The sequence below is a fragment of the Diaphorina citri genome, unplaced genomic scaffold (genome assembly GCF_000475195.1).
Source record: "Diaphorina citri unplaced genomic scaffold, Diaci psyllid genome assembly version 1.1 scaffold1038, whole genome shotgun sequence".
Lineage (NCBI taxonomy): Eukaryota > Metazoa > Arthropoda > Insecta > Hemiptera > Psyllidae > Diaphorina > Diaphorina citri.
This window is the reverse complement of record NW_007378468.1, coordinates 8,723-31,661: the sequence shown is the minus strand read 5'-3', so window position 1 is coordinate 31,661 and position 22,939 is coordinate 8,723. Positions and strand designations below refer to the sequence as shown.

General features: G+C 38.6%; 1 protein-coding gene and 1 long non-coding RNA gene across 8 annotated transcripts in view; both read right to left on the bottom strand.

Moving 5' to 3' along the window:
• Positions 1-22,939, bottom strand: part of LOC103513856 (KAT8 regulatory NSL complex subunit 1) — a 76,763-nt gene that overhangs the window by 50,797 nt on the left and 3,027 nt on the right. For 4 of the 7 annotated variants that reach the window (XM_026826956.1, XM_026826955.1, XM_026826951.1 and 1 more), the window contains exons 1-2: positions 18,556-20,358; positions 11,161-11,657 (exon numbers count right to left, since the gene is read on the bottom strand). In XM_026826956.1, coding sequence (XP_026682757.1) covers positions 11,161-11,657; positions 18,556-19,628 — 1,570 coding nt within the window. In that variant the 5' untranslated portion in view covers positions 19,629-20,358. Of the gene's footprint in view, positions 1-11,160; positions 11,658-18,555; positions 20,359-22,939 lie in introns of those variants that run through there. The other 3 variants (XM_026826952.1, XM_026826954.1, XM_026826953.1) reach the window with 3 other exon arrangements.
• LOC113469342 overlaps positions 20,659-22,939 on the bottom strand; it is a 3,101-nt gene continuing 820 nt past the window's right edge. Inside the window, exon 2 of the long non-coding RNA XR_003392795.1 lies at positions 20,659-21,013. This is a non-coding gene — a long non-coding RNA (uncharacterized LOC113469342). The remainder of the gene's footprint in view (positions 21,014-22,939) is intronic.

Here is a 22,939-nt window from a genome sequence, read left to right as displayed (position 1 = left end):
ATTTTATTTTATTCGCACAATAGGTAATTCGACCAGTCGAACATGTGATGCGCGAGAGTTTTTAGCGCGCTTTTTCCCCCCTCAACACAAAGTCAATGTGTTACGCCATGTGTCATAGATTTGAAGGTCACACAAACAACAAGTTAGGTCTCGTCTAATAATAATCACCGGGCAGAGAAATCCGGTCGTGCGACACATCGTCAAATTCGTTTCGTTCCCATACTTTGCCCACCTCTGTGGCCAACTCTCAACCCGGAGGTGCTAGGTTCGAATTCTGGCCAGGGCGAAAATTTTCTGACCAAACTTTTCCGTTCTTAAATAAGCATGAAATGTGCCTTGAAGTACATACCTACAGTAGAACCTCGATTATTTCAACTCTCTATTATTTCAACCCCAAAATTAGTTCAAAATCGGGTATTTACTAACCATTTTGTTCTCTTGTATCTAAAAATGTTGCCTCTTTTTCATTGTTTTATACCGAATTTCAAATAGTTGAAATAATCGAGGTTCTACTGTATTGCAAAAGTGGTGCCGAGATAGGTACATTTTAAAAACTAAAAAAAGTAGGTAGTAGTGTTCCACACCTTGGCAGCGTTTTTGAGCCCCAAATTCGCCAAAGTATTGTACATAGAAACTATCAGCTGTGTCTTGTGTCTTCTTTATCAAAATACAAAATAATATTATATTCACGCTTGAAAACGTGAAAAAAAGTGAGACTGACTGATTGATGAGAAATTCCATCTTCCGTGTTCAGATTTATTTTTGTTTATTTATTTTTACATGTGTTTTCTTTTCTCTTTTTTGAGAAATTCATCTCAACTAATTGAAATATACCCACACAAGTTATCTTTAAAATAATAAAATTAGTTTGCTGTTTTGTTTTGCAAAACTTGTACAGGGTTGACTTATACCAGCAAAGATACATCAAAATTCTGGGTAAAGCAAATATTTTCTACAGATAGAGGCTACCTCAGATTTGGATTTTTCCCAACTTTTTACATAGGAATCGACCATTTATTTATAATTTTTACCCATTTGCAACTGCTCCATTGTTCCTGCATTGGGATGATAATATTTACGTATCCTCTCCCCCCCTTCTCCTTCCCACTTATCCCCTCTTGTGAGGGTAATGATGGTTGACATAATGATGCGGGCACCTACTAGCCTACTACTGTGCTCACTCTGTTGCGAGGCTATAGAACAGGGATCCTCAACCTGAGGGGATTTTTCATTGTTTGAAAGGGGGGCGTCGTCAGAAAAGGTTGAGAGCCCCTGCTTCTTCAGAGTCTTTAGGTTTAGACAGGAATAAAATTTATTTAGGTACATTGGTTATGCAATAGGCTTATCTGTTGTCTTTGGGGTACAATGGTCCTACATACTGGACTCCGCACACAGCAATTTCGTCAGAAAAAACCCCCATTTCAATGTAAGGTAATCTGTTGTCTTACAAATTAAGCATTCAAAGGGGACAAATGAGAATACAACTTTTCTCGACAGACTTTATCCTAGACATATAAGGTTCGTTCTCGGAACGACTTTCCTCTATCCTGTCCTCTTTGTAGTCGAATTTGGGACGAACCTATCCTAGACCAATATTAACTCAACAGTACCAGGGTTCTCCAAACCCCTTGGTCAATCCAAGACTAGACGACAGCAAATACCTACACACGCACATAACTGCACCACTTTACACTACTCACCTAAGTCATCTCAACAGAAAACATTAACCTCGAAGGCCCGTAGTCGAGCTACTTTTAGAAGGACATTTCCATAGGTTTGGTTTTTCAGGGGACAATGTGAGACGGGCCTAAATCAGCGTATACACTTGATCGACATCGCCTGAAACATGTCCACACTAAGACAGCGGCTCAAGTGGTAGACAATGTAGTCAGTCTATTCTTGAGTATTATAGATTATAGTGGTTAGCAAGGTGGCCCCTGGATCTCGAGTTTGGTGGTTCGAGTTTAAGTCAAATCATCATTTAGCGTAGTATATTAAGCAGGGAACGGCATTTGTGAGGAGAATTTATGCTTAACGCAATTATTAGGTATTAGTTTCCTTTACTTATATTTAGCCGGGTCAATTCGGGACCAATCATTGAAAAATACCTACGTTTCTACCCACTAGGAATTTCTGTCTGTCCAATATTGTCTATGTCAGTGTGAGATAATTTGGCGTCTAAACGGTCCTAGAATCTTGAAATTTGGCATAAGCACGTGTAGTAAATTTAACGAGGGGATAATACAGACTAGGTCACTTGGGTTAAGCTGAGGGCGCATCATTTAGTGGAAATGAACCACGCTGAGTATAAATAATGCTTAAATTACATTGTCAGCTTATGGCCGAGTTCACAAAGTAAGTTTACTTAAACTCGGTTTAGGTTTAACTCTTTCTGATTGGTTAAAGTTTGAGATTTTTAAAAATCAACCATTATTATTATGTTAAGGCGGTCGTCTCTTCCTGATCCCTGATGTGCCGCGTCCATTTTAGTTTAGACTATTGCACTGACAAGAAAAAAAAAAAAAAAAAAAATCAACCATTCAGACTGCTTAATCCAAAAGTTAAACTTGTGGACCCGGCCCTTGGGAATAGAATCCCAAGTCCATTGCGCTACCAGTTTAACAGAGGCACTTCTTTAGAGATAAATGGAATTTTGTTTACATCTTCCCCCCCTCCCTCCCCCCCTTAAGTAGGAAAGGAAGAATTTTAATTGTGTAAAGCATAAATGCTTGTCACAAATGTCGTTCCCCGCTTCATACACTACGCTAAATTTTATGACTTGACTTGAGACTCAAACCACCAACCTCCAGAGTCCAGATCTAAAGAAAACCGCGCTAACCACTACACTATTGAGATTGGTGTGGCAGAATTTTCCTAACTCATCCACCCAACCACATAAAAAACAAATGAATGTGCGAAGAAGAAATGAAAATGGAATAAGGAATAGGTGCTAGTACAAAAATAAACTAATGAGGTAAAAACCTGAACGCTTGTATCTCATTGTCAAAGCGAAATGCCTTGAAATCAATCTCTCAACCCGAGAGACACACTACGCTAAATTTTATGACTTGACTTGAGACTCAAACCACCAACCTCCAGAGTCCAGATCTAAAGTAAACCGCGCTAACCACTACTACACTACTGAGATTGGTGTGGCAGAATTTTCCTAACTCATCCACCCAACCACATAGAAAACAAATGAATGTGCGAAGAAGAAATGAAAATGGAATAAGGAATAGGTGCTAGTACACAAAAAAAAACTAATGAGGTAAAAACCTGAACGCTTGTATCTCATTGTCAAAGCGAAATGCCTTGAAATCAATCTCCCAATCCGAGAGATCTGCTAAGGACTTTGGTGGCGGGCAACAACCTATATCCATGTCAGCCGTCCCAAGTAAGGTTTTCCAGTGTTGAACGAGATAGAGAAGGCACTGACTTCATTCTAGGTCAGATTGATGCCTGGGTGTCAGCCGTCCCAAGTAAGGTTTTCCAGTGTTGAACGAGATAGAGAAGGCACTGACTTCATTCTAGGTCAGATTGATGCCTGGGTTTTAAAATAATAGCAACGCAGCCAGGTCTCTTGTATAATGTTGTCAGTGTGTAGGAACTATCGTGAACTTTCACCCGAATGGAACTGCAAACTATTGTTGTTCGATTGTAACCAGGTTTGTTGACTCCTTGTGTACAATTTGCTAAACTGTACTTTTACACTAAGGTCAATCGTCACGATGTCTCATTGACAACTTGTCGGTAGGTACTTACTTAAGTAGTGTAGTTTGTTTGTTTGTATTTTTTCTTCAACTTTTTAAGCACCCTGTACATCATCTTTCTCGATACTTCAAGAATCAGGATACCGGAAAAAATAGTTCGGACAATTTCCACCCTGTTCCGAGTCACAGAATCCTATAGGCACACAGGCGGAAATCGGAATCTCAACCAATCTCACAGAGATAGAACGAGCATACCTGTTGGGTCCAAGCTTCAGTGCCCTATCCAAAAATCCTATGAAATCATCAGTCCCCCACTTGAAAACTAGCTGAGTTAATGATTAGTAGTGAGAGTGTTTTCTGTAAACGCAGCCAGGTCTCTTGTATAATGTTGTCAGTGTGTAGGAACTATCGTGAACTTTCACCCGAATGGAACTGCAAACTATTGTTGTTCCATTGTAACCAGGTTTGTTGACTCCTTGTGTACAATTTGCTATTCTTGGCACAAAGAGTGACGGGGGGTAGGGGTGCGTTCGTAGCGGTAGTTAAGAAAGGTCTGTGTCGAGCCGGAAATTCGCAATTTACAACTTTGGACACATTTACAACTTTGGACACATTTACAACTTATTCACACAGATTCACACTGGACTACATACTCGTTAAGTACAGACTCTAGGATTAAGTATAGACGAAATGACTTTTTGCGGCCAATCCCCCCCCTCCTGTCTGACATTTTATGTACATTTATGTGAGAGGAGAGCTCTCATTACACAGTTTCGACCGAGCACGGAAAATATTCTGAACGTTTTACCTTCAAATGAGAACAATTTTGGCGTGAATCTCTAAATGAAGCCAGATGATTTTATCAGAGCTTTTTATCGCTCAGATTTATGTATTTCACTACACAGAGGAGTATAAAAATTGTGTACGTGCCCCCCTCCTGTCTGACATTTTATGTACATTTATGTGAGAGGAGAGCTCTCATTACACAGTTTCGACCGAGCACGGAAAAAATTCCAAACGTTTTACCTTCAAATGAGAACAATTTTGGCGTGACGACAAAAGTCTTCCGGTCTAGTCTGAATTAACTCTGTTAGGAAATTAAGTACCTTTGTTAACAGCTTTTCTGCCTTTCTTTTGTCTCTAAGTGAAACCAGATAATTTCATGGGACAGAGGATGTAGGATAGTAGGCAGAGGAGAGAGTAGTGCGGTATTTAACTCGTAGTTTTCGCATAGAAAGATATGACGCGAAAACTGTTCTTAGCTCAGATTTATGTATTTCACTACACAGAGGAGTATAAAAATTGTGTACGTGACACACTGAGGAAAAAATTAAGTGACAAGGTGCCACAAGTTAGGGTGTTGGAATGCTATATTATAGTGTCGAGATTCCTGATATCCATATAAAGTTCTGGAGCCCGGTCACTCGATTGGGCTTCCGACACACTAGTATTTTTTCTCAGTACAGTAGTCATTGTGTTTCTATGTAGGTCAACATACAACAAGGTTTCGGCTTTCAGCTGACTTTATAATAATAATATAAATAAATAAATAATAATAATAATAATAATAATAATAATAATAATAATAATAATAATAATAATAATAATAATAATAATAATAATAATAATAATAATAATAATAATAATAATAATAATAATAATAATAATAATAATAATAATAATAATAATAATAATAATAATAATAATAATAATAATAATAATAATAATAATAATAATAATAATAATAATAATAATAATAATAATAATAATAATAATAATAATAATAATAATAATAATAATAATAATAATCATAATAATAATACTTCTTTAGTCAGCTCCCATGGTGTAGTGGTCACTGCACTCGCCTTGCACGCGGGAGATCCGGGTTCGATTCCCGGCGGGGTCAAGAAATTTGTATCATGCAAATGATTGATCCCGTGACTGGCTGTTGCGGGGCCCACTCAGCCTCGTGAGGAAAATGAGTAGCTATGACATGTAAATGCGCATAGCGACCGGTGCCAGCATGGTAGGTAAACATTGGTTGTTAGGATTATTGAGATACTTATTGGGAAAAATCCTACAATGCTGCAGTGAGCACCAAAGTTGTGACATAATAACACAAAGAAATTGCATTTACATTTACATAAAGGACATCAGCTTATTCGATTTTGGGATCGATACCGCATACATCGGCTATTCGATTTCCGGATCGATACCACCAACGGGGCCCCATATATTATGACCCTTTTTCTGAGTTCTACAGTTCATTGAACCACTCGTAGTATAAACAGACCAAAAGAGCCACAGCGCAAAACCCATGGGGGTATTCTCGTGATGATCTTTCTAATTTACCAGAGCGTATCGCTTATCGTGAACCATTATCTGTTGCATCATTCTACGCTCCCCTTCTTCCTCCTACTCCTCAGTCTGTTTTGCATTAGTGAATTGACTGTTGTGCGTACAAGCGTACATTCTCATTTTTGACTGATTGCAGCAGACGAATAGCTTGCATTGAAAATCTCTAAATGGTCTAAGGAATTTCTAGTATGGACGAACGAAATTATTCATTCACTCAAAGAAAACCCATATTCCGTATGATGTGAGTCAATCTCATACAAGTCCTACTTACAAGGAGTTACATCGTCACAAACATGTTACCTAAAGGACATAAATTTACTCATTTTGAGATCGATACTGCAAATTGAAGCCCTGTAGGGCCCTTTTTTCTGACTTCGAATAAGCTCCTATAAGCTAACATGTTAAACACCTAAATAATATTATTGGGTAGATACAAAATTATGTAAGTACATAAGTACAATTATTTAAGTACATATTTTAAAATTCCTGCATCAAGCCTACCTACATTACTGCCTCCAATAGATCAGTTGCGCTTACTTGGGTGATGTTTCAAAGTCATAGAGCAGGAAAAATGAGGACCAATAGGGCCCTTTTTTCTGACTTCGAATAAGCTCCTATAAGCTAACATGTTAAACACCTAAATAATATTATTGGGTAGATACAAAATTATGCAAGTACATAAGTACAATTATTTAAGTACATATTTTAAAATTCCTGTATCAAGCCTACCTACATTACTGCCTCCAATTGTTCCTGCATTGGGATGATAATATTTACGTATCCTCTCCCCCCTCCTCCTTCCCACTTATCCCCTCTAGTGAGGGTAATGATGGTTGACATAATGATGCGGGCACCTACTAGCCTACTACTACTATTATGCTCACTCTGTTGCGAGGCTATAGAACAGAGATCCTCAACCTGAGGGGATTTTTCATTGTTTGAAAGGGGGGCGTCGTCAGAAAAGGATGAGAGCCCCTGCTTCTTCAGAGTCTTTAGGTTTAGACAGGAATAATATTTATTTAGGTACATTGGTTATGCAATAGGCTTATCTATCTGTTGTCTTTGGGGTACAATAGTCCTACATACTGGACTCCGCACACAGCGATTTCGTCAGAAAAGACCAATGTAAGGTAATCTATGTAAGGTAATCTGTTGGTAAGTTGTCTTACAAATTAAGCATTCAAAGGGGACAAATGAGTTTTTCGGCAGACTTTATCCTAGACATATAAGGTTCGTTCTCGGAACGACTTTCCTCTATCCTGTCCTCTTTTTGTGTTCGAATATGGGACGAACCTATCCTAGACCAATATTAACTCAACAGTAGGTACAAGGGTTCTTCATCTTCCTTGTCCTCTCGCCCATTTCTCTTTCCCTTCGCCCTATATTTTTTATTCCCTTTACTCCCTTGCACCTTCACCTCCTTTCGCCCCCTCTCGCCCATTTATCTGTCCCTTCGCTTTTCCCTTATTTCCCTTTACTCCCTTGCACCTTCACCTCCTTTCGCCCCCTCTCCTCACCTCTCCCCTATTTCTCTTTCCCTTCGCCCTATATTTTTTATTCCCTTTACTCCCTTGCACCTTCACCTCCTTTCGCTCCCTCTCGCCCATTTCTCTTTCCCTTAGCCCTATATTTTTTGACCTCTCCCCTATTTCTCTTTCCCTTCGCCCTATATTTTTTTATTTCCTTTACTCCCTTGCACCTTCACCTCCTTTCGCTCCCTCTCGCCCATTTCTCTTTCCCTTCGCCTTATATTTTTTATTCCCTTTACTCCCTTGTACCTTCACCTCCTTTCGCCCCCTCTCGCCCATTTCTCTTTCCCTTAGCCCTATATTTTTTACTCCCTTGCACCTCGATAAATGTCAACGGTCCCGGTCAAGCCTTAGCCTGTACTTCTAGGAGTAAAGGTTACTTATACTTACTGATGTAAAAAAAGTTGGGAACTGAGTTTTGTACATAGGTAATTGGAAACGTCAAAGCCGACCGATTTGAGTTCTAACTAGACGATTTTTTGTCTGTTTGATTCATTAGAACACTTAAACAGTGTGTCCAATTTTATTTTGATGTCATTTGACCAAAATTTAAACACTTATGGCCGATCTTAGCAACAGTGTCCAGGGTTTTCTTTGACGTCACCCATTTGATTTACACAGGTCAGTATTAAATTTCTTGAACTCTGGATTAACTGAAAACTCTGGTATGATCGGGCATTAAAGGACATCAGCTTATTCGATTTCCGGATCGATACCGCATACATCGGCTATTCGATTTCCGGATCGATACCACCAACGGGGCCCCACAGGACCCTTTTTCTGAGTTCTACAGTTCATTGAACTACTCACAGTTTAGACAGACCAAAAGAGCCACAGCGCAAACCCATGGGGGTATTCTCGTGATGATCTTTCTAATTTACCAGAGCGTATCGCTTATTGTGAACCATTATCTGTTGCATCATTCTACGCCCCCCTCCTTCCTCCTACTCCTCAGTCTGTTTTGCATTAGTGAATTGACTGCTGTGCGTACAAGCGTACATTCTCATTTGACTGATTGCAGCAGACGAATAGCTTGCAGTGAAAATCTTTAAATGGTCTAAGGAATTTCTAGTATGGAAGAACGAAATTATTCATTCACTCAAAGAAAACACATATCCATATTCCGTATGATGTGAGTCAATCTCATACAAGTCCTACTTACAAGGAGTTACATCGTCACAAACATGTTACCTAAAGGACATAAATTTACTCATTTTGAGATCGATACTGCAAATTGAAGCCCGCCCTGTAGGGCCCTTTTTTCTGACTTCGAATAAGCTCCTTAGGCTGACATGTTACACCTAAAGAACAATATTAAGTGGGTGAATAATTATGTATAATTGTATATACATAATGTACAAATACATATTTTAAAATTCCTGTATCAAGCCTACCTACATTACTGCCTCCAATTGTTCCTGCATTCCTGCATTGGGGTGATAATATTTACGTATCCTCTCCCCCCTCCTCCTTCCCACTTATCCCCTCTAGTGAGAGTAATGATGGTTGACATAATGATGCGGGCACCTACTAGCCTACTACTGTGCTCACTCTGTTGCGAGGCTATAGAACAGGGATCCTCAACCTGAGGGGATTTTTCATTGTTTGAAAGGGGGGCGTCGTCAGAAAAGGTTGAGAGCCCCTGCTTCTTCGGAGTCTTTAGGTTTAGACAGGAATAAAATTTATTTAGGTACATTGATTATGCAATAGGCTTATCTGTTGTCTTTTGGGTACAATAGTTCTACATACTGGACTCCGAACACAGCAATTTCGTCAGAAAAGACCCCCCATTTCAATGTAAGTGTTGTCTTACAAATTAAGCATTCAAAGGGGACAAATGAGAATACAACTTTTTTCGGCAGACTTTATCCTAGACATATAAGGTTCGTTCTCGGAACGACTTTCCTCTATCCTGTCCTCTTTTTGTGTTCGAATTTGGGACGAACCTATCCTAGACTAATATTAACTCAACAGTACAAGGGTTCTCCAAACCCCTTGGTCAATCCAAGACTAGACGACAGCAAATACCTACACACGCACATAACTGCACCACTTTACACTACTCACCTATGTGACAACGATAATGACTATCGATCAACAAATCAACGACAACGTATACCAAACGTATGCTGATTTGCATACCGGCAGCGTTACTTCACACAAAGTAAACCTGCTTACAGGTGTAGGGCTGAAGGAGAGTAGAATCCCGGGTATGCTTACCATACACGCGGCAACTTTAGAGAGAGCTTGGGCACACAAGATTCGAATTTAAGTTCATTTAGAATCTAAATATACTTCATAAAGTAGTTACAGATTTCTGTATCTGATATCACGGATATGTACAAATAATGGATAGGCAAATACGCATCTTCATAGCCCCCTGTACTAAATGTCTATAAGCGGGAATCTGAAGGACAGATTTTTTTATTATTATTATTTTATTCAAAGGTTTGAAAGTTCTTAATTCTTATCCGTTGGACTTATTTTTTCGGACTAAAAAATCAATCTTCTGATGTGAAAGAAAGGTTGCCTAGGTTTTTTTTTTTTTTTTTTTTTTTTTTTTTTTTTTCCTTTCCTACAAGCCGTTGAAACTTTTTTTAAGCTAGCTGGTGTCCTGTTACTTTATTTCGTTCATCCTCACTCTCTCTCTTATTAGCTCGCTCTCTCTCTGTCTCTGTCTCTGATTTGGCTCTCCCGTAGGCGTAGCTACGGACTCAACACATCTCTGATCTTCGCTCGCTTAACCGTTTGGAACGTGTGCACCAAACGCAACTCGTTTTTGTGAATTTCTGAGCTCTCTATCTCGTTACGCCCCTCTCAACCGTTGCCCACATGACTAAATACTGAAACATATCGCCCTCAAACTAACCTACTACTTGCACACACGAGAACACAAATAGCGTTTCATTGTTATGTGTTTGTGCGCATACGTTTCTGCGCATTTCTTTCTGCTCCTCCGCTAGCGTGCTTGCATAGTGGCGCTACCTAGGTTTTATTCGTTCCTGGCTAAACCATAGCTTTTAAAATGGGTAGTATAATAAGCATAATCAAAGCACAATTTGATTGCCCGAAGCGGACCAGAGATGGAGGTTTACTACTCTGTGACTGTGAGTCGATATAGCAACCTTCAGAGCAAACATAGGAGTCTCAGAATTTTCATCGCCATGCTTAGTGCTTAGGCAAAATCACTGTTAATTCATAGTGAAAATGAAATTATGCCAAATAATGAGAATGTGTACACCAGATATGGAAGGAAGGTTAACCCCCCCAAGAAGCTCTGCTCATGGTAGATATGAGCAGAAAATAGAAAGCACCAAGGTCTTACCTGTATCAAAGGACGAGTTCAGATATAGCAACCTTCAGAGCAAACATAGGAGTCTCAGAATTTTCATCGCCATGCTTAGTGCTTAGGCAAAATCACTGTTAATTCACAGTGATAGTGAAAATGAAATTATGCCCAATTACGAGAATGTGTACACCAGATATGGAAGGAAGGTTAATCCCCCCAAGAAGCTCTGCTCATGGTAGATATGAGCAGAAAATAGAAAGCACCAAGGTCTTACCTGTATCGAAGGACGAGTTCGGATGGTAGGCAGTATCGACCAGGGCAATCCTGGACCGCTTTCCTTCCAGACAGAGGCCACTCCTTGGCTTGGTAGGGTCTGGTCGACCCGCACACAGAGCGCAGGGAGGGCGAGGTGGGGTACAGCCACAGCGCACAGGGGCAGGTACATTCAGCTTCGTGTGAGTTCGGGTAAGGTCGCGAATCTTGTACACTTTCCGTTTCCGATGCGCACTCGGATCGAAACCCCGCGTTCGCGCACACGAGACACACACGTCGTCACTTTCCGACGGCACGGTACTCGGTAGTACGCCATGGAACCCGTTCACACTGGTCGTCGGCGTGGCGGCACTAAGTCGCGACGCGCGCAGTTTCCTCGCCGCGTGTTGGTAGTCACGCAGTCGAGACTCAACATCTCCGATCTGAGTGAGAAGCCATGACCACTTCCCCCCCAGCCTCGTTCTATCCTTGTTCCACCTCCATGCCGCCCGCTTGTGTCTGAAATTATAGAGGAACAACAAGATCAGTATGGAATAGAACTCAAAATCAAATAACGTAACATTTAACACACGCGGGGGGAAAACGTCTAGAACACACCAGACGTGATCTGGGTAATGAATGGTAAACATCAGATTTACAAGAAAATACACAACAATCTCGAGTGAGCAATACAGTAGGTAATGATAACGTTACATCCACGAGTGTTTGCTTGAATGTTGTCAACAAATCGAAAGAAATCGATTATAAACCTGATGCTATAAATAGAACCTTTTATACACCTACTGCAGACACCTACATCATTTCCCTGATGATTCCATGCGTCACAATAATAACGGTATATCCAAGGAAGAACTAAAAGTAGACGTGACAAGTAAAACAAAAGGAGTAGGTAGCGGGTGGGATCCCTGCGAAAAGAACTGGTCTCGAGTGAGCAATACAGTAGGTAATGATAACGTTACATCCACGAGTGTTTGCTTGAATGTTGTCAACAAATCGAAAGAAATCGATTGTAAACCTGATACTATAAATAGAAACCTTTTATACACCTACTGCAGACACCTACATCATTTCCCTAATAATTCCATGCTTTTCAATAATAACGGTACATATATCCAATGAAGGACTAAAAGTAGACGCGACAAGTAAAACAAAAGGAGTAGGTAGCGTGTGAGATCCCTGCGAAAAGAACTGCCGAACCCAGTCTAAATATAACGGATACGACGTATTCCTAACTGATCTTGATGAAATCACGTTAGTCAAGTTCAGTAGGAGACTCTCAAGTTTATCAAAGTCGCTCAAAACTTGACTGCGAGTTGACAAAAACAGTCATACTGTGCCAGTTCAAATTTTCTTTTTAAATGTTGACCTTTTTGGAGCACCCTAAATTAAGTACCTAAAAAATTATAAATTGACTTTATTTTTTTCATTATTATTTTTTTTTTTTTTTCATTGAAAAGACTTTATAAAGAAAGAAAGCATCATCTGTATCTTGTATCTGATTGGATAAATGTCAACGGTCCCGGTCAAGCCTTAGCCTGTACTTCTAGGAGTAAAGGTTACTTATACTTACTGATGTAAAAAAAGTTGGGATCTGAGTTTTGTACATGATTGGAAACGTCAAAGCCGACCGATTTGAGTTCTAACTAGACGTTTTTTTTGTCTGTTTGATTCATCACAACTTTCAAACAGTGTGTCCGATTTTGATGTTATTTGACCAAAATGTTAAATATTTATGTCCGATTTTACCGCTGAGAGTTAACACAGTGTCAAGCTCGCAAGGGTTTTCTTTGGCGTCACCCATTTGATCTACACAGGTCAGTATTTCTTGAACTTTTCTGGATTAACTGAAAAGAAAAACTTAAAGGACATCAGCTTATTCGATTTTGGGATCGATACCGCATACATCGGCTATTCGATTTCCGGATCGATACCACCAACGGGGCCCCATAGGACCCTTTTGCTGAGTTCTACAGTTCATTGAACCACTCTAGTATTGTCAAACAGACCAAAAGAGCCACAGCGCAGCGCAAACCCACGGGGGTATTCTCGTGATGATCTTTCTAATTTACCAGAGCGTATCGCTTATCGTGAACCATTATCTGTTGCATCATTCTACGCCCCCCTCCTTCCTCCTACTCCTCAGTTTGTTTTGCATTAGTGAATTGACTGCTGTGCGTACAAGCGTACATTCTCATTTGACTGATTGCAGCAGACGAATAGCTTGCATTGAAAATCTTTAAATGGTCTAAGAAATTTTTAGTATGGACGAACGAAATTATTCATTCACTCAAAGAAAACCCATATCCATATTCCGTATGATGTGAGTCAATCACATACAAGTCCTCCTTACAAGGAGTTACATCGTCACAAACATGTTACCTAAACATCTGCCTTATCGCTCACATTACATTTCGCATTGTTCCCCCACGACTCACAGGCGTACGCAAAAAACACCGTGTGAGATGACGAAACTGTTACATGGAAAAAGTTTTCACCCCTAAAAGCTCTCCTAATTATTTTACCTTTTACCCTACTTCTTCATGATAACTAGGAGCTAGTTTTCATAATGAGCTTTTTTTATCGGAAAAGATTTCAGGGGAAGTAATTTCGAGACAGCCAATTACATTTTACTCTTCAAGGATTTCAAGACAAGACGATAAAATACTGACTGGAAATCCCAAATGGATTTTTTTTTTCTTTCAGGTTTGATAGAGGGAACTGTAACTGCTAAGGTGTTATCGTCCCGAAATTAAAGAGAGAAGGAAGACGGGATAGACAAAAGCAGGTCGTTCCGAGAACAAGCATTATCTAATATCCATTCAGGATAAAATCCGCCCCAGGCGGGAAGCCGAGCGCTTACAAGGCAGACACGTTACCAGCCAAAGCTAACTAGGCTGGCAATCGTGGTTCAAATATCCAGAACATCATTACAACGAAGAGAATCATCTCGACACAAACTCTCTCTCCATTCATCCCCGGTGCAATATTGAGAGCATATGTATAGCAAGTGCACAGAATGCACCGTCCCTGTATCTTTCCTTACTCACCTCTCGCGGACCACCTGAAACCTTCTCGCGGACCACTAGTGGTCCACGGACCATAGGTTAAGAATGGCTGTGCTAAGGTGTTATCGTCCCGAAATTAAAGAGAGAAGGAAGACAGGATAGACAAAAGCAGGTCGTTCCGAGAACAATCATTATCCAATATCCATACAGGATAAAATCCGCCCCAGGCAGGAAGCTGAGCGCTTACAAGGCAGACACGTTACCAGCCAAGCTAAGTAGGCTGGCAATCGTGGTTCAAATATCCAGAACACCATTACAACGAAGAGAATCATCTCGACACAAACTCTCTCTCCATTCATCCCCGGTGCAATATTGAGAGCATATGTACAGCAAGTGCACAGAATGCACCGTCCCTGTATCTGCCTTATCGCTCACATTACATTTCGCATTGTTCCCCCACGACTCACAGGCGTACGCAAAAAACACCGTGTGAGATGACGAAACAGTGCAGTGTGTGTGTGCCAACAGCACTACCCCTGCTGCTAAATATTGTTCCTACAATATTCTACTGAGAAACGTCCCGAATATCGACCGCTTCAACCCCTCCCTACCTCCTTCTGCAGCTCCCATCTTCCTTGTCCTCTCGCCCATTTCTCTTTCCCTTCGCCCTATATTTTTTATTCCCTTTACTCCCTTGCACCTTCACCTCCTTTCGTCCCCTCTCGCCCATTTATCTGCCCCTTCGCTTTTCCCTTATTTCCCTTTACTCCCTTGCACCTTCATCTCCTTTCGCCCCCTTTCCCCTATTTCTTTCCCTTAGCCCTATATTTTTTATTCCCTTTACTCCCTTGCACCTTCACCTCCTTTCGCCCCCTCTCTCCCATTTCTCTTTCCCTTAGCCCTATATTTTTTTCCCCTTTACTCCCTTGCACCTTCATCTCCTTTCGCCCCCTTTCCCCTATTTCTCTTTCCCTTCGCCCTATATTTTTTATTCCCTTTACTCCCTTGCACCTTCACCTCCTTTCGCCCCCTCTCTCCCATTTCTCTTTCCCTTAGCCCTATATTTTTTATTGTTTTACCTTTTACCCTACTTCTTCATGATAAATAGGAGCTAGTTATCATAATGAGCTTTTTTTATCGGAAAAGATTCCAGGGGAAGTAATTTCGAGACAGCCAATTACTTACATTTTTCTCTTCAAGGATTTCAAGACAAGACGATAAAATACTGACTGGAAATCCCAAATGGATTTTTTTTTTACTTTCTATTATTTCTTTCAGGTTTGATAGAGGGAACTGTAACTGCTAAGGTGTTATCGTCCCGAAATTAAAGAGAGAAGGAAGACAGGATAGGCAAAAGCAGGTCGTTCCGAGAACAAGCATTATCCAATATCCATTCAGGATAAAATCCGCCCCAGGCGGGAAGCCGAGCGCTTACAAGGCAGACACGTTACCAGCCAAGCTAACTAGGCTGGCAATCGTGGTTCAAATATCCAGAACAACATCATTACAACGAAGAGAATCATCTCGACACACACTCTCTCTCCATTCATCCCCGGTGCAATATTGAGAGCACATGTAAAGCAAGTGCACAGAATGCACCGTCCCTGTATCTGCCTTATCGCTCACATTACATTTCGCATTGTTCCCCCACGACTCACAGGCGTACGCAAAAAACACCGTGTGAGATGACGAACTTGTGTCTGAAATCATAGAGGAACAACAAGATCAGTATGGAATAGAACTCAAAATCAAATAACGTAACATTTAACACACGCGGGGGGGAAACGTCTAGAACACACCACACGTGATCTGGGTAATGAATGGTAAACATCAGATTTACAAGAAAATACACAACGATCTCGAGTGAGCAATACAGTAATGATAACGTTATATCCAGGAGTGTTTGCTTGAATGTTGTCAACAAATCGAAAGAAATCGATTGTAAACCTGATACTATAAATAGAACCTTTTATACACCTACTGCAGACACCTACATCATTTCCCTAATGATTCCATGCGTCATAATAATAACGGTATATCCAAGGAAGAACTAAAAGTAGACGCGACAAGTAAAACAAAAGGAGAAGAACTGGGAGTGGGGGTTAGTAGTGAAAGGCTCCCGAAAGAAACAAAAAGAGGGATAATGTAGTGAAAGCCTAACCTTGGCCTTGAGAGAGGGAAGATAAGGGAGTATTGGGGTGAACAGTGCTCATTTCTCATTCCTTCACATACATTTCGAGTCCCCCTTCCTCCTGTTTTCTTTTCACAGAACTTGTCTTCTTTTTTTTACAGAACTCTCGATTTTTTACGAGTACCTATTGAAACTAGACCAGACTAGAAGATTAGTTATGAGTGGAGAGCCTTTTTTAGCACTGACCCTGACCATTGATGGATTGAAACAGGAAATCAAATATTTTTGTTTCTTCCTCTCTGAAGGAAATTCAACGTGGGACTTATTTTTCAGGATGCATATTTTTATCGACGTTAGGACATATTTTCCCGTCTTAACAAAACTCTTGAACATTTTTCAATTAAATTTTTCTAAAATAGGTATCATTTCTTTCCTAGATTAATACCTAATCATGCTTTGCTTAATTTGAGGTTCTTGAAAACACACGGGGTTTTCGGTTTCGACCTCAGAAGCGTCTTCCAAACGAGTCTTCTCTTACGCAACTTTTCTTCCAAACTGTAAGAGGATACATTGTATTAGGTAATAATGTGAAAATATGTTTGGTATCATGATCCGATGATCAGACTTGAGACTTGATGCTCGTGCATATTACATAACACAGAATGATGGATGAGAATTCGGAGGTTGATGCGAAAGGCAAGTGATTTAGAGTTCTTTACGCGGATTTAATTCAAAGAAGGAGAAAAGGAAGTTTTTCCATGAGGTTTAACAGAGGGAGCTAACATTTTCAATTGATTTTTTCTAAAATATCATTTCTTTCCTAGATTAATACATAATCATGCATTGCCTTAATTTGAGTATTTGAGGTTCTTCAAATCACACAGGGTTTTTGGGTTCGACTTTCAAACAAGTCCTCTCTCTTACGCAACTTTTCTTCCAAACTGTAAGAGGATACATTGTATTAGGTAATAATGTGAAAATATGTTTGGTATGATCACACTTGAGACTTGATGCTCGTGCCTATTACATAACACAGAATGATGGATGAGAATTCGGAGGTTGATGCGAAAGGCAAGTGAATTAGAGTTCTTTACACGGATTTCATTCAAAGAAGGGGAAAAGGAAGTTTTTCCATGAGGTTTAACAGAGGGAGCTAACAACGGAGGTCTTATCGTCCCGCAATAGTCACACACAACTAATAGATCAGTCTCAAGTCAAAATTGACCAATCAAATGCCTTGAGACTATGCTTAGCACGAACTTAAGAGCCAGCATTTTGTTCATAAATATGGGTGTAAAACTGGAGTAAGATGGTTCAATAATAAGAACATTGTGTACGTAAAGAGAACGTACTTGTCGTCCCGCAATAGTCACACACACAACTAAAACTGGAGTAAGATGGTTCAATAATAAGAACATTGTGTACGTAAAGAGAACGTACTTACCTACGTACTTTTTCTCAAACATTGTTTCTCGTATTACATAGATACGTGTGTCTTCTACGAACTTGTTACATGGAAAAAGTTTTCACCCCTAAAAGCTCTCCTAATTATTTTACCTTTTACCCTACTTCTTCATGATAACTAGGAGCTAGTTATCATAATGAGCTTTTTTTTATCGGAAAAGATTTCAGGGGAAGTAATTTTGAGACAGCCAATTACTTACATTTTACTCTTCAAGGATTTCAAGACAAGACGATAAAATACTGACTGGAAATCCCGATTGAAAGTAGTAGGTACCTAGGTACATGGTTGGAAAAATACCTAGGTACCTACATAGAATTTTTGCACCAACCTTTTCAGATATATTATGAAGTTATACTTAATGTACATAATAACATAAGAGGTTAAAAATACTTTACACTTGAAAAATGGTTACCTACCATTTCATGTACCTGGATCTCTGGTTGATACCTCTGCCTTGCCTATTTATAGAGTTCACTAATTACACTAGCCTAGGTTGCAAAAGACCCACTCAATCATAATCAAGGTCACCTAGTTCATTTTTTTCCCCCTCAAAGTATTTTGTTTTTATTGTTCTAGAATTTACATAAATACATATTATTAACCACTGAGTGACTAAAGGAAAAGTTTGGACAGCATGACAGGCTGACAGCCTACACAAGAATTAGTTCCTTGGACTGTGTCTCAAATAGGTTGGGCACAGGACTGTAGAAAGTGATGTCAGATTATGGGGATTTTAATCTCTGATAAGAAAGAAGATAATTACCCAACTAATAAGTAGTTAGGTATTTCACTTACATGGGTAACTCCAGCTGATGGGAATTACTGAAGCTCTCCCTTTCATCACAGCTCTCTGCCTCCGAGCTACTTGCAGTAGCATCTGAGTCAACAGTAGTTTGCACAGCCTTTAGTTGAGTTTGAAGGTGACCAGGCACTTCTTCAAGAGTTCTCTGGTACTCTGGGTTCAGCTTCACCAGACTAGGAGTGGTTTTAATGAGATCAGTTTTATCTACATCTGCAGATCCAAAGTAAGCATTGGCTGGGGTAAATACTGTCTGCTGTTGTTGGATACTGTTTTCCAACTGTTGCATAAGCATTCCCACAGATGAGTCTGCAGTACCATACAAATAAGATTGGCTTATACATTCTAGTACCAAGTTTATCTCACTACTAGCATGTGTTCCTATCAGTCTGGTATGTATCCTACAAGCTCCTTGCAATAGTGACTTGAGTCTTTTTTCCACCAATTCTTTTTTCTTCTGTATCAACTCTATTCTGCTATTTATAGCAGTATCTTCTTCCACAACATTTTTGTTGGTGTTATCAACAACAATGCTATTGGCTCCTTCATCACATATTTTAGCTACATCCACATTTTCAAATAATGCATGCTCAAATTTCTCTTCTGAGTTTTGAGAGTTAGGCAGAGGTTGTTCTTCTTCAATGTTATTCTCTGGATGTATTGCATCCTTGATAACATCCATCAAGACACTGTTTGGAACATTTTTCAACAACTGGTCCATATCATGATCAACTTTGTGTTCATCAGTGTGTCCCATGTTTATGTTGTCCTTGCCACCATTACTATTCATTGTAAAATTATCCACATTTTCCTCAATAGCCTTGCTTTTCTCCACATGAGTAAACTTGAATGCAGAAAAGGTGAGACCATTGAATGTATCCTTGATAACTGTCGGATCCTTGGTGGTGAAATCACCCATAGGCTTGGACAGGACACTTGGGGCAAAGTGTAATGTCAACAGTGGCTTATGCTTTGCAGGTAACACAAATTCATGAGATTGGGAACTCTCTGTCAAAGCAGGGGCCATGTCAACATTGATGTGCCTCATAGAGGCAGTCCTTGGTCCCATTCATTCATATAGAAACAACACTGTGACACAAGAAGTTCTTCGTTGATAAACGAAAGATACACTCACAATGTAAACACTCACATTATTATGAGCTGTGAAAATGAACAGGTAATAAAATGAAACTCACATATTTACTAATAATGGAAAATTAGCTTAAAATGGTTTAACATGAGACATTAGCTTGAGATATCTAAACAAAATGAATAATAACAGAGATGTAAAAATATGTGAACTTGCCGAGACCAAGGACCCGGCTGCCGGTATTTTACTATCCCCGCCAAGAAAAATAAATCTTAAATCAAAATCATTAATTCTCATATTTTAAACAAAATATCTAGAATAAAGCATTATGGCATTTTTTGAAAAAAATTAGAGGGTTTTTGAAGACCTAAAAGCGTATTTAATATTGAATTGATAGATATTAATATTGAAATTATGAAATCTAGGTACGATGTTATTATTTTTTAATCCACATTGGCAGCCATGCTTCACGTTTCAAAACACAACAATGAGAAATCATTAATATGAGCAGGAAAATTTAAGGAATCATATCGTGCAATTTTTTTAAAAAATATAATGAAACCATTTATTCTTGAAAAATCCCAGGAACACAGGATAGCACAGATTTTTTTCACGGAATTCAGTTTAATAAAAGAAAAATGGCGTAAGAATTTTTAAAAAAAGGACCGGCACCTTCCCCGCAACGCAAAACTCAAAACTGAAGTTTTTTTTTACAAGAGGAGAAGAAAGAAGTTCAAAACAACAGAAATACGATTGCCGTGCCCCCTGAGTCAAATTTTTCTTCCATAATTAACTTTCTCCAGAACTATTGAAAAAATAATTTTATGGTACTAATAGATCAAGTTCATCAATATTAACAGAATTCCAACTTTGAAATTAATTGAAAACCCGGAATATGAAAATTGAAGAAGCCTCAAAACCATTTGTGAACCTGCTTTAAGTATACGTAAGTCATTATTTATTAGGTATTTTATTTTTCATCAGGTAGCTACCTGAAGCCTGATAGCTATTTTTATTTATATCATTTAATTATAATTTCCATGGACAATTTAGGATTAAAAACTGATCTTGTAAGGCAAATTATTGGATCACACACAATGATCATAATACAATATCTCTCATTCATATTAGAAACTTTCATTTTAAAATAATAAATAAATAAAATACAATTAATAATAATAAATAAATGGGTAACAACAATTTTAATCTATTAGTAATCTATGAAGAATTATTTTCATACCTAAATTATTTAGGAGGAAGGTAAAAATATATTTTACATAACTGCCATCACTTTAATTATTTCTATTACAGTAGGTATTTATTATTTTCAAGCACTAACACCAATTGAAACTCTTGATTGTGATCTGAAAACATATAAAACAAACAAATTCAAATTTATTAATTATTTTTTATTTTCTTTATTTTTATTTATTGAAGTATTTATTTATTTTTTGCCTACATAATTCTTTCCTCTCATGACAAGATAATTGACAATGGGCAAAAAACCTACAAGGGTCAGAGGTTCATTCAATGGTGTAATGTAAAATGCGGTCAAACTTTCTTGTTGGGGTGGAGACCATGCTCCTTAATTATGAACTTGAACTGTACATTTCCCAAACACTAAAGTTTCCATGGGCTGAGTTTGGGAAATGTACAGTTCAACTTCATAATTTTGCAGTAAGCATAAATATAGAAGAAATCTATGGCAATCTATTCTTTCTACATCTATGGCAGTAAGTAAGTTTCTCTGTTGATCTGTAAATAATAAATACACAAGTTTGTGGTTCCAAGACATATATCATTTGAGAGCTCGTTACAAACATACACACACAAGTGAACTCTTATAGTTTGACATGTTTTAAGGCAAAAATTATTCAATCTCTTTCTACATCTATGGCAGTAAGTAAGTTTCTCTGTTGATCTGTAAATAATAAATACACAAGTTTGTGTTTCCAAGACATATCATTTGAGAGCTCGTTACAAACATACACACACAAGTGAACTCTTATAGTTTGACATATTTTAAGGCAAAAATTATTCAATTCTGGGGAAGAAATCATCACGTAATTTTTTTGGCTGAATCAGGCCTCTATGAATCCTTTGTCTAAGCAAGAGCTCTATATTTCACTAAACCACTTGGGGCTTTAATTATTATTATTGAGCCTGATGGGCCAATAGTTCAAAGTTCCTACCCCCCCTTTTTTTACAATAGCTTTTTGGAATGACCCCTGCACAACAATAACATCAAAATACTTATCACATTGAATGCAATCAGAGGGTCATTTCACAAAGCTACATTTCATGACACTTTGCATTACAGGTGATTAATTTTTTACAGTTCCAACAACTTCACGAAGTTGTTTCCATTTCAACAGAAGAAAGTCTAAAGTCGCAACTTTTCTCTTCCACGTTCTGTTATAGTTTCTTCCCTGAAGACGAGGAAGGACGTATTGTTGGGTCGTTTTGGAAAAAATAAAATGGTTCTCATACACTAAACATTGGGGCAGTTGAGAAACTTGAGAATATGTTAAAGTGTAAAAGGGCTAACATAACGACAACCTGACCTACAAAGTAAAGTCTACGACAGACCCTAACACGAGGGACGACTACAACTTTTCTTTTTAGTTCAACCAAACCTTTACTATAGTTTAATATTAAACTTTTACGGGGGGGGCGGGACATAAAGGAAAAGTAAAGAGTTTTAAGAGTAAGGGGTAAAAACTAATACTTGTCAACACAAAAATAACGAAAAAAAAAATAGGTAATAAAACTATAATAATATTGTAAGAGAGTGTAGAAATAATGAAAGTGCTCAAAAGGTGAAATGGTTTATCAATTACGGGTCCTCTCTTGACACAGTATCCCGAATCGTCAGGTTGAACTGTAGATTTAAACATTACAATTCAAGGAAAACTCTTTGTCTGATTTGGTTTAAGTTTCTTACGTAGAACCATATAAGACAGAAACCCATTATAAGTTTTCTGTGTTGTTACCTTTTTATTTCGAGTAAAAATACAAATTTGGATTGGGAAACGTATTATAACCAGTGACGAGTAAACACTTTTGGGAAAAACATCGTCAAAAAAGTAACAACACCGAAGACTTGATCCTTGATTCATGGTAGAAAACATTGAACCTTACGTTACACAATTTTCACTTTGTCTCGACCATTACAAGTCAAGAAGTATGATCCCATTATGAATATAACGTGACCGTTGTTGGATGGGAGAAGGTCTAAGGTTTGGTGTAAAACCTTATAAACGTATATAAATTTACAATAAGGTTCATGT